This window comes from Silene latifolia, chromosome 5 (assembly GCF_048544455.1).
Source record: "Silene latifolia isolate original U9 population chromosome 5, ASM4854445v1, whole genome shotgun sequence".
Taxonomy (NCBI): Eukaryota; Viridiplantae; Streptophyta; class Magnoliopsida; order Caryophyllales; family Caryophyllaceae; genus Silene; species Silene latifolia.
In genome coordinates, this window is record NC_133530.1 from 72,936,495 (window position 1) to 72,950,964 (window position 14,470).

Here is a 14,470-nt window from a genome sequence, read left to right on the forward strand (position 1 = left end):
TAATTTAGGAACTAAATAACTAATAGCTACAATTAAGCTAACTAGATAATTTACAATTATAGCAAATATTCAAAACTAATATCAAGTAAATAATTACATATATTTACTAATATTCTATCACACCCCCGCAGTCGAAACGGGAGGAGCACGAACATTTAGACTGTCTCGAAAATCATCAAAAAGGACCAAAGGAAGACCCTTGGTAAAAATATCGGCAATTTGATAGCGGGACGAAATATGATGGACGCGGACTTCACCTTTCTCGACTTTTTCACGCACGAAGTGAATGTCCATCTCAATATGTTTTGTTCGTTGATGTTGGACCGGATTTCCGGAGAGATAAATAGCACTCACGTTGTCACAATACACTAGGGTAGCTTTGGTCATTGGAACATGGAGCTCGACCTAAAGATTACGAAGCCAACATGACTCGGCTACAACATTGGCAACCCCACGATACTCGAACTCGGCGCTAGAACGAGAGAGAGTTGGCTGCCTTTTCGAAGCCCAGGAAATCAAATTTTCTCCGGGGAACACACAATACCCGGATGTAGACCGTCGCGTATCCGGACACCCTCCCCAATCCGCATCTGTGTAGGCAGTAAGGCGTTTAGGAGGTGACTTACGAATCCATAAACCACGAGCAAGACTACCTTGGAGATAGCGAATGATCCGTTTCAAAGCTGCCATGTGACACTCCATGGGATTGTGCATAAACAAGCATATTTGTTGAACGACATAAGAAATATCCGGTCTCGTAAAAGTGAGATATTGTAGAGCTCCGGCAAGACTTCTATAGTGGGTAGGATCCGAAACGGGAGTGGTAGAAGATGAAGCACCAAGCTTGGGCTTCGTATCAACCGGGGTAGCAGCCGGTTTGCAATTCGACATTCCAGCTCGATGAATAATTGATTCAGCATACTTGGATTGTGAAAGCAACATACCTGACTTGTCACGGGTGACGGCAATGCCGAGAAAAAAACTCAACGGCCCTAGGTCTTTCATGGCAAATTCCGATTTAAGCTTGCTCATAATAGTAGCACGAAGAGCCTCAGTGGAACAAGTAAGAATTATATCGTCGACATACAATAATAAGTAAGCCAAATCTGTACCTTGTCGAAGAATAAATAACGAATCCACTTTGCTATGTATGAAACCAATTTGAGCAATATAGTCGGCAAAACGCTTGTACCAAGCACGCAGTGCTTGCTTGAGACCGTATAGCGATTTCCGAAGCAAGCATACATGATCAGGCCTTCGTTTATCACGGTAACCTACTGGTTGATACATGAAAACAGTTTCATTCAAAGTACCATGTAGAAAAGCATTTTTAACGTCGAGTTGGTTGATAGGCCAGCAATTTGATAAAGCAAGACTAAGAACAGTCCGAATAGTAGCGGGTTTTACTACCGGACTAAAAGTCTCGCCACAATCTATTCCAACTTGTTGCGTTTTTCCATCACCTATAAGACGTGCTTTATACCTTTCAAAAGAACCGTCAGAACGAAATTTATGTCTAAAAATCCACATAGAACGGATGACATTCACATTGGGAGGGCGTGGAACCAAGTCCCATGTCTTATTGTCAATGAGAGCATTATACTCGTCGTCCATAGCCAATTTTCAATTAGGGTCATGAATAGCGGACACGGGATTTCGGGGAATTGGGGAAATCGTGGCAGCTGTGTTCAGATTGTATTCCTCATCGGGTCTATTGTAGTTTGGGTTTGGCTTGACAATCCCTCGATCAGCTCGAGTAGTGGGTTTAGAGACTTGGTGAGGCTGGGGTGTTACTGGGATGGTGACAGCAGGGGAAATGACGGGTTGAGTGTGGGACACAGGCGAGGTGTTTAACACGGGTGAGGCAGGGGCGTCATTTGTGGCTGTAACAACTGAGCCAGTAGCAGCGGCAGTCGGGTTAAGGGTGGGCTGATCTTGTGGGTGATTAGGCGTAGAAGGCTGGGTGTAGGTCAATTGTTGTAGGACATACGGAGAGACCTCATCACATAAAAACTCATAGTAGGTCACAGTGGGACGAGTTAATTTAGAGAACGGAAAAATAGACTCATCAAAGATAACATGTCGACTAATGATAATTTTATTAGAAGACGGATTAAAACACTTATAACCTCTATGATTTTTAGGGTAGCCTAGGAAAACACAAGGGGTGGAGCGGGGTTGCAATTTATGTATCGTAGTAGACGGGACAAGAGGATAGCATAAGCAACCAAACACACGAAGGTGACTATAAAGAGGGACTCGATTGAAGAGAATTGTTACGGGAGTTTTGAAAGAAATTGGTTTGCTTGGTAAAATGTTCATAATATATGTTGCCATTTCTAATGCGTGGTGCCAATATGAGACGGGTATGGATGCGTGAAATAAAAGAGTACGAACCATGTTGTTAATAGAACGAATTTTACGCTCGGCTTTACCATTTTGTGACGAAGTATGTGGACACGAAAGACGAAAACATAGCCCTTGAGTGGCACAAAAATCACGAAATAAGCCATTAATAAACTCCGTACCATTATCACATTGTAAGGTTTTTATTTTACGCTCAAGTTGTGTGTGAATATAAGAATGAAATTGTAATAATATGGAACCAACTTGGCTTTTTTTAGCTATGGGAAAAGTCCATAAATAATTACTAAAATCATCCAAAATTAACAAGTAATATTTATGACCCGATGAACTAAGAACTGGAGAAGTCCAAAGATCGCAATCAATAATATCAAATGGCATAAAAGTACGCGTAGTGAAATTGGCAAAGGGCAAACGAACATGTTTTCCAAGTGAACAAGATTGACAAACATAGTTGCGAGAATTCAACTTACAATCAATCAACTTATTTTTCTTAAGAAACGACATAATAGGATCCCCGGGATGACCGAGTCGGGCATGCCACGAGGAGGAAGGAAAAGCGGCAAAAACAGATTGTTGTGCGGCAGAAAGTTGGTATAGATCACCCCGACTATCACATCTCATGAGATGATTCCCCGTCCGTAAGTCCTTCACACAAAATCCAAACGGGTCAAATTCGACAGTGACTTTGTTATCAGTTGTAAACTTTCTAACGGACACTAAGTTTTTGACTATATTTGGTGCATAAAAAACGTTTTTAAGGACGAAAGGGGGATGTGGTTTGGGTAGGGTAGCATGTCTATGACCTTTAATCGGAATAGAATGACCATTTCCAACGACTATACCATTAGGAAAGCTCGAATTAACAAAAGATGTGAGATTACCTTGGTTAGATGTCATGTGCGAGGTTGCACCCGTGTCCATAACCCATGGCTCAGGAGGAGTAAGACCCAAAGTATACATTGCGGCCTCAATTTCCGTCTGAGTCGGAGCCGTACCCGTTGCCGTGTATGCTTGAGCACCTGGTCTTGAACCCAAAATTCCTGCTTGGGGGCGAAATTGTTGTTGCCTTCCCCACTGTCCCGTGGGGTACGGACAAGGGGGATACCCCCACGGACAAGCAGGCCATGGCCAACCGCCATAAAATGGAGCATATGGCGCAACAGAAGAAGCAACTGGTGATGAAACAGGGGAAGTCGATTGTTGTTTGGACCTCTTGCCTCCTTTGTGACCACCGTGTTTCTTCTTCCCGCCACCATTGCGACCACCTTTCCCATTACCTGGAGCAGCACGTTTTCCCGACGAACTCCCACCATCAATATCAGGCGACGCCTTCGCATATAGTGCGGAAGTAGCGGACTGTTTTGCAAGCCCTGCTTTCTCGAGGGTGAGCATTGAGCGGGCTTGAAAAAAGTCTGGAAGAGGATCACGTTGGCGAATAATTGACCCAACGTTGCTATAGGCCTCAGTCAAACCCGAAACCAGTTGAAGAACGAAACGACTATTAGTTACCGGAGCACCTACGTTTTTCAATTGATCTGCCAAAGATTTCAATCTTTGACAATAGGCAGAGGCATTTGGAAAATCACTCATATTGATGTGCGAAAATTCCTGATCCAATGTCACGGCGCGAGAATTACGATTATCTTGAAAAAGAGCGGCAAGGCGATCCCATGTTTGCATTGCGGTGGTGTCAGCCTCGACGATCATCTCCAAGATCTCGGTTGTGACAGTGGAATAAATCCACTGGAGAACCGTGGCGTCTAGGGTCTCCCACAATTCCTTCTCATCATCAGTAGTAGGCGGCTTTTGATGTCCGTTCTTAGGTTTGATGATGTGATGGAGAACGCGATTTAATTTCGCGTGATTTGTGAAGAGCGCAACCCATAGCGGGTATTGATCGTTGTCCATACCCAAAATGACGGTGATGTGGTTCCGGATGGAATTGACAGCAAGAGCAGGGTGGAAAGCCGGCTTTGCCACTGTGTCATTAACCATCGTGAGTATGACGAGAGGTCGGAGAAGAGAAGAAGAAGATGATTAGGTTATAGGAGCGGAAGCGATTTAGGAATCATAACCTAGTCTTGATACCATAAAGGAAGATAATGGATGCCTTTCATTCATTAATGAGAAACGTATAAATACTACAATTAGTATCCTCTAATTTAGGAACTAAATAACTAATATAACTAGATAATTTACAATTATAGCAAATAATCAAAACTAATATCAAGTAAATAATTACATATATTTACTAATATTCTATCAGTTAATAGGGTTCAAACCCAAGTCATGAGTACGACATCTTCTGATAAACGTTTGCAAATCTCTAATACAGTGTGTTAGATGTGTTTGCAACAATTTGTAACATGCCTATGAACATACACCAGCAGTACTAGAAATGTAAACATGCTTTTCTTAGCTTTATTCATTTATCTATCAATCAAAACGCAAATAGACTAAATCATTGTGCGTCCAGCTAAACTGATCCTTACGCTCAAAAGTATTATATAACCCGACATAGGTTCTACCCCAAAATGAAAAATATTTTATTAGATAAGGATAAAAAACAAGTCTAAAATATTTTAATAGATTTTTTTTAGGAAAAAATAACCGATTAGACAAATTCATAATTTTGCGTGTCTTATTCATTTGTTTACCTTTTTTTAATTAGAAATGTTTGTAATACGTAATTTGATCTTAAACATTAATTACTCCTTCTTATTCTCTAACATCTATTTCCTAAAATAACAAATTCACTAAGATGTTCCATTTTTCTTATTAGTCTATAATTTATCTTGTTTGTTAAAGCAACAACCACATAATATACATGACGCTTTGTGGTCGAAAGTCAACAAGTCAAATTACACTTTTTGGTTTCCTTATTTTCAGCACCCACTATCTACATAGGATTTAATTGCAGCATTTCACACTTGTTTCTCAAAATGTTCAATTACGAATTGTTTTATTCCAAATTACATCAACTTCATTAATAATGTATGACAAATATACACGGTTCATTAAATAACTCAATTACTTAATTTTAATCACTTCATTTCAAGTAATAAAATTTAGTCAATAATTAAAAAGTGTACGCTTTATCCTTAAATAAAATGGAATATCATCATCGGTTGCGTATGATTAGCTTTATAGTATATGATTTTATGAAATAATTCAATATTGGAAATTTTACTGTATTCTATTTATGCAACCAAAAAGGCAGACTAACCTTATTTTAACAATTAATTTGACAAATTAATTAGAAACTTTATCTCATTTATCTAATTGATGACATATTTTTTTCCGATTTAAAAACATAATAATAATATGAATATTAAAAAAAATCACAGAAAATCCGTCCAATTCATATCAAATGATGGAAAACATTATACCAGAAAAAAGTATTATTCTTTCAAATTAATTAATTACTACATAAAAAATACTCCGTAATAAATAGGATTGATTAATACTATATTATTATTGTTATTATTATTATTATTATTATTATTATTATTATTATTATTATTATTATTATTATTATTATTATTATTATTATTATTATGCATGTGTCTTGAATTAGCTTTAATTTTTTTTTAAAACAAATAAAACAAAAGCATATTTGATAAATAAGAAAAAATTGAATGAGGTAGACTTGAGAATAGAAGTAAGTATATACTTACGAATATATCTGGACTGTTTTAAACTTTTAATAACCACAGTGAAAAATACTAAAGTACAACGTAGGAGGGTAGATATGCAATTGTGAAGTTAGAAAATTTAGAGTGCTAAACTAATTAAAGTGGAGATGATGAAGGAGTATGAAGATTGACGGAGTGAGATAAATTAGATTAGTAAAATAAAGTTGAAAAGAGTAAGACGGATGGAGTGTGGACACAGCGACTCGCGTCGCGCGTACTTGCGCGTTTGTTTCGAGTCGACGACACTTCTTCCACGGAACTCCGGTGCGAGGTCAAAGAACATCATGCGCCGTAACCGATTTTTAATGGATTGAAACCGGTGAAAAGTTTGACAAGCCTGCATTTGTGGAGTCGCCACCAATTTTTATGAAAAATTGGAACCGATAGAATACTTCATGTCATGTTAAGACACAAAGTAGTGACATGAACACTAATAAATTCGTTACCCTTATCATTCTATGTCTAGAATGACTCTCGTGATGCCAATGAACACGGATGTTCACAGAGATCTTGAGTAAGGGGTGAGGGTACGTATTAGGAAGCTCGTTTATTTGAACACCTAATCTCGTCCGTCTCGATAGCGGCATGTACTAATGATCAAGGAATTCATTCATGTTCGATATGTAGTCAGTTATATGCATGCAATGCAACACCCATGTTTTAATCAAGCATGTGAATATAGACTATGTCGGTTTGACATATAATTTAGCATCCAATTGGGTTGAAGTTAGAATTAGATTGATTTACATGTCAATATGCCAAGTAAATAAATAAAACATAATATTACAAGGAAATAAGAAATAAATTACAGTGGATTGTGGACGCGGGCGCACGGGGGCGCTTGGGACAAGCGTTGCATTTGTGGAGTCGCCACCAATTTTATGGAAAATTGGAATCGTTCGAATAACTCGTGTCATGTCAAGACACAAAATAGTGACATGAACACTAAGAACTCGTTACCCTTAGCATTCTATGTCTAGAATGACTCTCGTGGATGCCAATGAACACGGATTTTCACATAGATCTGGAGTAAGAGGCGAGGGTACGTATTAGGAAGTCCTTTTAGCGAACACCTAATCCCGCCCGCCTCGATAGCGGTCTCTACTAATGATTAGGGAAATCGTTCATACTTGATATGTCGTCGATTATATGCATGCAATGCAACATCCACATATTAATCTTAGCATGTGAATTAAACTATGTCGGTGAACATGTAATTAGGCACTCAATTATGTCGAATTGGATTTAGGATTAATTACATGCGAAGAACAAGTAAATAAACCATACAGAAATAAGTACGATAAAAAAATAACGATAATTAAAATTACAAAGAATTACAATAATTTATTTGATTTACGTCAAAAATACCCTCGAACCGGGAATTTGGAGAAAAGAAAAGAAAAAATAAATAAAAAAGTTTTAAAATTAAAGTAACAAAAATTAGACAGATTAAGAGTGATATTACGGTTAATAGTCAATTAATTACGCGATTAAAGGCTCGTCAAAGCCAGAACGGAAATTCAGGGACAAATCTCACCTCAGAACAGGCGCAGCACTGCTCCGTCCCTTGGAAGAGGCGCAGCTATTACTGTATTTATTCCTGAGTTGAGTTTTGGCTGTGAAGTCAGAATTGCGGATAGTTACCATTCGTTGATATGTTTTATTATCGATTATCGATATTTGACTCGAGTGAAAGTGATTTAACATATTAATTACATATGAAACCGTCATAAAAGTGACAAACATGAATTAAAACCAATTAAAACGGGTTAAGAGCGAATTATAAACGGATTGAAACGAGTTAGGTTTAATTATGAAGACGGAAACAAACTTGAAAGAACTTGATAAACTGCAAATAAACAGTGGAAACATATACAAAAGACGAACTCCAGAAACTTGATATGAACAAATCGCGTCTCTAAAATCCGGGCTTGATTCACTACAAAAAAAAAGCGGGAAACTGAATGAAAAAATCCGTCAGAAAGGCCCTTATCCGTCAGAAAAACCGGATTCCTGACGGATTTTCCGTCAGGAAATTGCGTCACTACAATTCGTCACGAAAATTTAAATCCTGACGGATTTTCCGTCAGTAACCTTATACTGACGGATTAGTGACGGATAGGCCGTCAAAGGGTGCAACTGGGGTTGGGCCAAAAGACAATGGGATGTTGACTTTACTGACGGATTATCCGTCAGAAATTCGTCAGGTTTCCGTCAGTTTCCCGTGTTATATGACGGATTTCATTTTCCGTCAGAATTGGCCGTCAGTTTTCCGCGTTTTTTTTGTAGTGATTTAATGACGAAAACCCGCAAATATTAATTATAAGGGATCTAAGTCGTAAATAAAACATAACAATTTGAAAGAAATATATTAAGATTTATTTCATATCCAGAGAAAAGGAGAAAAGAAGACAAAAGGAACGAAGTTAACAGAAAAACCGAAGAAGAAGAAGAAGAGCAGAAGCAGAGGCAGCCTTTGGAAGAGGCGCAACAGATGCTGCGACCCTTCGAAGAGGCGCAACAGCTGTTGCGTTTCTTCTCGACGTCTGGTTGCTGCTGATCCGTTAAAACGGTTTGATAAAAGGGTTTTTAGAAGTCGGTTTTGAACGTACTTTTGACGTAAATCTTACAATAATGAGTATCTAAAATAAAATACAATAAAAATATTGTATTTACACCCTCAAACTTACATGTTTAACGAAACGAGATTAACTAAGTTATCTTTTAGTGATTGCTCGACTCGAATGTTTGAAGAAAGTGCCCTCGTTAGAGGATTTTGATTAAGTTGATTGATGTGTAGTGGTCAAATTGGTTGGTCATGCTTTGTGACTGGAACTTAGAATGATCTGAGCTTACGTGGTCGATTGATTAAGTGCGTAGGCGTCGAAATCTTAGAGCACGATCTTAGAATGCAAAGGGAGAAGAGAAGGGCGGACACTCGCGTGAAAAATATGTGGTACGAAGGTCCCTATTTATACTAAAAAAATTATGAAGAGTTATGGAATGACTCAAACTTTGGAAATCTATCACGGAAAAATATGAAAACAGGCATAAACGAGCTGGGGAAGAGGCGCATTAGCTGCTGCGATCCTTCGAAGAGGCGCAGCATCTGCTGCGTCAATTCCCCAGAGATTTCCTCCTGCTAAAGAAAGATTTCCGGGTTTTTTTTAGGGAATTGCGGTGGATCTCTACTTCCTTATTCCGAAAAATAAGATTTATGGGATATATTTTACCAAAAGATATAAAATTAAATTATGGAATAAATATCTGGAATATTCTACAGCATTCCGACTCGGTATTTTGAACGGTTTCTTAGAAAATGAATCGGTTTTTGACCCGGACTCCAAATGAACTCTATTTACGGGCAAAACGACCGTATTGGCGTGTAGATGACGACCAAGGGGTAGACACAGTATTTGGGCTATCACTTGACGATAAATTTACGGACTGTCATAAATCGTTCCGCGTACCAAACATGTGGCCCAATCATCACTGGGTGGTGGCGGGAAGTGCTGAAATGAGGTATCTACAGAGCCCCCACTTTGACTGAGGGTTGGACAAGGCGAAAGTCAAAGTATAGCCATCAGGTCAATCGAAGATTACAACCTGACGACTATGGCGACGCGAGGCGGCTCAAGGGGTCTGAGCCAAGGACCTGTCGTCGGGAACATTTTAGAGTCTGTCGACTATCGGGGAGGGTCGTTTAAAGTCCATTAGAATACGTATGGAAGCTCGCCAACCATAAGAAGAAATCATACCTGAGACCTCTTTCTTGAAATAAAATAATATTGAGGACATCAGGACGTCGGTAGAAACTGCCGGAGGAATTTGCTTGCGTCACTCTCAAGCGAACTCTCGTCGGGAAATATTGATGATGATTCTGTCTGGATTGAATTGTTTTTGGGAATCTGCTAGTGTCTGCTTCCAAACAAACTCCATCTCTCGAGAAGTAAAATTGGCTGTCATGAACTCTCGCTGGATAAAAAGCATTGATAAAGGTGTGTCTTAAAACACCGTCAAAGAAAATGAAGAGGGTTGACTGATAATGGTGCGTCCTAAGCACCGCTGGAAATCCGCTCGTTGTTGCAAGCAAAATCCCGATAAAAGATCCTTGCCAGCAGATAAATCATCGTGACGATTTTGCAGTCTGTTTTGGCAAAATGTATGGGCCCGGACAAAAATAAATGCCCAAAAGAACCAAATGTATGATATAAGGTGTCGGAGAAGAGGCGCACCAAATATGGGCCCACAAATAACAAACTTATAACAAAATTTCAAAAATCGAGTTTGAAGGGTGTTGGGGAAGAGGCGCAGCTCTTGGAAAGGGTGCAGCAGGTGCTGCGTCTTTTCCCGGGCTTGTCCCTGTCTGGGTAAGAACACGATAAACCGTGTATTATTCATATTTAACAAAACAAAAATCTTCTCTAAACTCTCTCAAATTCCAACCAATTTCCGTCAAAATTTGATCAATTCGTTCCATTAATCATGACTAATCGAAGTATGCATCACATTCTTGCTTTTAATTCTCGTTTTTGATCAATTAGGGCCGAAAAATTAGGGTTTTCCCTCCCCTTTATGTCGAACAATTGGGGGGTTTGCCCTTAATAGATTTGTTTGACAAAATTGACACTAGAAATGGAGAATTGACAATGTTAGGAACATAACCATGTATTCTTTTTGAATTTTTGTCAAGTACTGAGCATTTGAGTGAAATTGAGACGGTTTCTAAACTGTTTCAAAAATTGCTTCGAAAATGCCTTTAGGATTGTCCATTTTTGATGAAATTTGGTTTTCTGGAACCCTTGTGTAATGGTTAAACTTCTTATCATGTCGGATTTTTGATTTGTGACGACTTTTTCAGGACAATTGTCTAGGGCATAATCGCTATTATAGCGAAATGCTGCCGAAATTTCGACTCAAACCCACAACTAGGCTTGGACTTAGACTTGACCCAACTAACCACATGAGTAGTCAGGTTTTGAAATAAATGAACAAAGATGGCGAGGACATGCCACTTTTAGGGCTTGAAAATACTTGAAACGACCTCATCAAGGCTTGTCGTGTCTTGACGCGGCCTAATTTACTTTAATTTTGTAGGTGACGTTCCTTCTACGTCGAGGAGGGCTCCCATGGACGTGGATGTAGACTTTGACCTTTCCCTTGCTCTTTTAGGGGGTAAGAGAGAGGAGGTGGTCGAGGAGGAGGCCGAGGAAGTCCTGAGGCGGGCCACCATGGGACGCGGTAGTCGCCAGCTAGTGAGGGCACCCGAGTGGGCCGACAAATGTGATGGTAGACATCTCATTTGAGCGGCAGTGAGCCACCTATCTTATAGGACAACGAGGAGTCTGATAAATTTCAAACTTGTCATTTCTTATTTCCTATTTGTTCGCCGTTTCATTTCTCATTTGCTTTGTGCTAAAGATAGCATTGTTTTAAATTGATACAGGAGGCCGGGAATATGAGGTCCTTTTCTGTCTACTCGACGATGATGGACGCCTTCGAGAGACTGTCGTAGGAGGAGAAGGCCGTCGTGGAGTTGGGAGCTTTCGGAGCTCTGGTGGGAGCTTGGAGGGCGATCAGGGAGAGGGAGATTTGTGCTAACCTTAGCCTAATTCGAGCTTTCTTTGATCGGTACTGGGACACGACCTCGACTTTCCATATGCCTTTTGGAGAGGTCAGGGTCACTTTGGAGGACTATGGCATGATCTCGGGTCTGCCGTGTGGAGATAAGGCTTTGGTGTGGCCGTCGACGACCATGAGGGTGGAATCAGCCGAGGCGAGAAGGCTGATTGGCTGGAACCTGGCGGAGGGTGCTGCCAGGTGTTCTCGGGTTGGTGCCGAGTTCTTACGTCAAGGACTACTTTGCGGGTAGGACCCCGGCGACGGTGATGATGGATGGGAGGAAGGTGGCTCCTCCTGCTTGTACTACGGAGCAGAGGGCTCGCTTGTGTCTGTGGTGGTTCTTGTCTTCCATTTCCCTCGGAGACAATGGGAGAGGCTGTCGACGAAGCTTCTTCCTTTTCTGTCTGACTTGAGTATCCTAGGTCGGTGCCTCGGTGGGACTGGGTTACTCTTGGCTTTGCGGTCCTCACTCACTATATGAGGGCCATGGTACGTCTTGATCTGATGGAGAAGGGGACTTCTCCTGCTACTATTGTTGGAGGTATGAACCTTTATTTTGCATTTATGGAAGATCATTACTTCTTCATTTATCGTTTTCTATCGAATTATGAAAGATCATTAATGAATGATTGTCTTGCTAGCGTGGGTGTACTCCTACTTTCTCGGCTTCGCGCCCAAGAGGACGGAGCCTGAGCCTAGAGCGTACCCGGTCGTGAGGGACTGGGTAGTGTGTCCTAGGAAGAGCCAACGCTCTTCTTACGACGTCTGTCGGAGAGGCGTGAATGCCCTAAAGTTGGAGAACGTAATTACCTTTAATTACTTTTTCTTTATGTATTTCGTTTAGAAGCGATCATAGGAATGACCCTCCATTTCCCGCTTAGAGCCGATCATAGGAATGACCCCTCGTTTACTTGTTATAGTGGGTGCATAGACCCTAGGAGGACTACTCTGACGCTCCAGCCTTTGTGGCTGAGGTCCTTCGTCCTAGGAGCTCGAGTCGGTTGTTGCTCAGAAGGTCGAGTAATGAAAACCGCCAACTGTCTCATATAAACCATTCCTTAACCTTGTTCAACTTTCACCCTGGGTAACACGTAAGTGTATATCCCCAGCGGAGTCGCCAAACTGTGGACGCGGGCCCACGGGGGGGCTTGGGACAAGCGTTGCATTTGTTGAGTTGCCACCAATTTTATGGGAAATAGGAACCGTTCGAATACCTCGTGTCATGTCAAGACACAAAGTAGTGATATGAACACTAAGAACTCGTTACCCTTAGCATTCTATGTCTAGAATGACTCTCGTGGATGCCAATGAACACGGATGTTCATAGAGATCTGGAGTAAGGGGTGAGGCTACGTATTAGGAAGTCCTTTTACTGAACACCTAATCCCGTCCGCCTCGATAGCGGCCTCTACTAATGATTAGGGAAATCTTTCATACTTGATATGCCGTCGATTATATGCATGCAATGCAACATCCACAGATTAATCCTAGCATGTGAATTAAACTATGTCGGTGAACATGTAATTAGGCACTCAATTATGTCGAATTAGATTTAGGATTAATTACATGCGAAGAACAAGTAAATAAACCACACAGAAATAAGTACGATAAATAAATAACGATAATTAAAATTACAAAGAATTACAATGATTTATTTGATTTACGTCAAAAATACCCTTGAACCGGGAATTTGGAGGAAAGAAAAGAAAAAAAGAAAAAAAGGTTTAAAATTAAAGTAACAAAAATTAGACAGATTAAGAGTGATATTATGGTTAATAGTCAATTAATTACGCGATTAAAGGCTACGTCAAAGCTAGAACGAAAATTCAGGGACAGAACTCACCTCAAAAGAGGCGCAGCACTGCCGCGTCCCTTGGAAGAGGCGCAGCTATTACTGCGTCTGTTCCTGAGTTGAGTTCTGGCTGTGAAGTCAGAACTGCGGATAGTTAACATTCGTTGATATGTTATATGATCGATTAGCGATATTTGACTCGAGTGAAAGTGATTTAACATATTAATTACATATGGAACCGTCATAAAAGCGACAAGCATGAATTAAAACCAATAAAAACGGGTTAAGAGCGAATTATAAATGGATTGAAACGAGTTAGGTTTAATTATGAAGACGAAAACAAACTTGAAAGAACTTGAAAGAACTTGAAAGAACTTGATAAACTGCAAATAAAGAATGGAAACATATACAAAGGACGAACTCCAGAAACTTGATATGAACAAATCGCGTCTCTAAAATCCGGGTTTGATTTAATGACGAAAACCCGCAAATATTGATTATAAGGAATCTAAGTCGTAAATAAAACATAACAATTTGAAAGAAATATATTAAGATTTATTTCATATACAGAGAAAAGGAGAAAATAATAAGATAAGACAAAAGGAACGAAATCAACAGAAAAACCGAGGAAGAAGAAGAAGAGCAGAAGCAGCGGCAGCCTCTGGAAGAGGCGCAACAGATGCTGCGACCCTTCGAAGTGGCGCAGCAGCTGCAGCGTTTCTTCTCGACGTCTGGTTACTGTTGATCCGTAAAAACGGTTTGATAAAAGGGTTTTTAGAAGTCGGTTTTGAATGTAGTTTTGACGTAAATCTATCAATAATGAGTATAAAAAATAAAATACAATAAAAAGATGGGATTTACACCGTCAGACTTACATGTTTGATAAAACGAGATTAACTAAGTTATCGTTTAGTGATTGCTCGACTCGAATGTATGAAGAAAGTGCCCTCGTTAGAGGATTTATATTAAGTTGATTGATGTGTAGTGGTCAAAT

The 14,470-nt window shown here is 40.0% G+C and overlaps 1 protein-coding gene across 1 annotated transcript; it reads right to left on the minus strand.

Annotated features, from left to right (window-relative positions):
• Positions 1–1,623: 1,623 nt before the first annotated feature.
• Positions 1,624–4,362, minus strand: LOC141655528 (uncharacterized). Its single transcript, XM_074462604.1, has 2 exons — positions 2,838–4,362; positions 1,624–2,150 (listed from the first exon to the last, which is right to left on the minus strand). Exons 1-2 carry the CDS (start codon positions 4,360–4,362, stop codon positions 1,624–1,626), a joined length of 2,052 nt encoding a protein of 683 aa, XP_074318705.1.
• Positions 4,363–14,470: the final 10,108 nt, after the last annotated feature.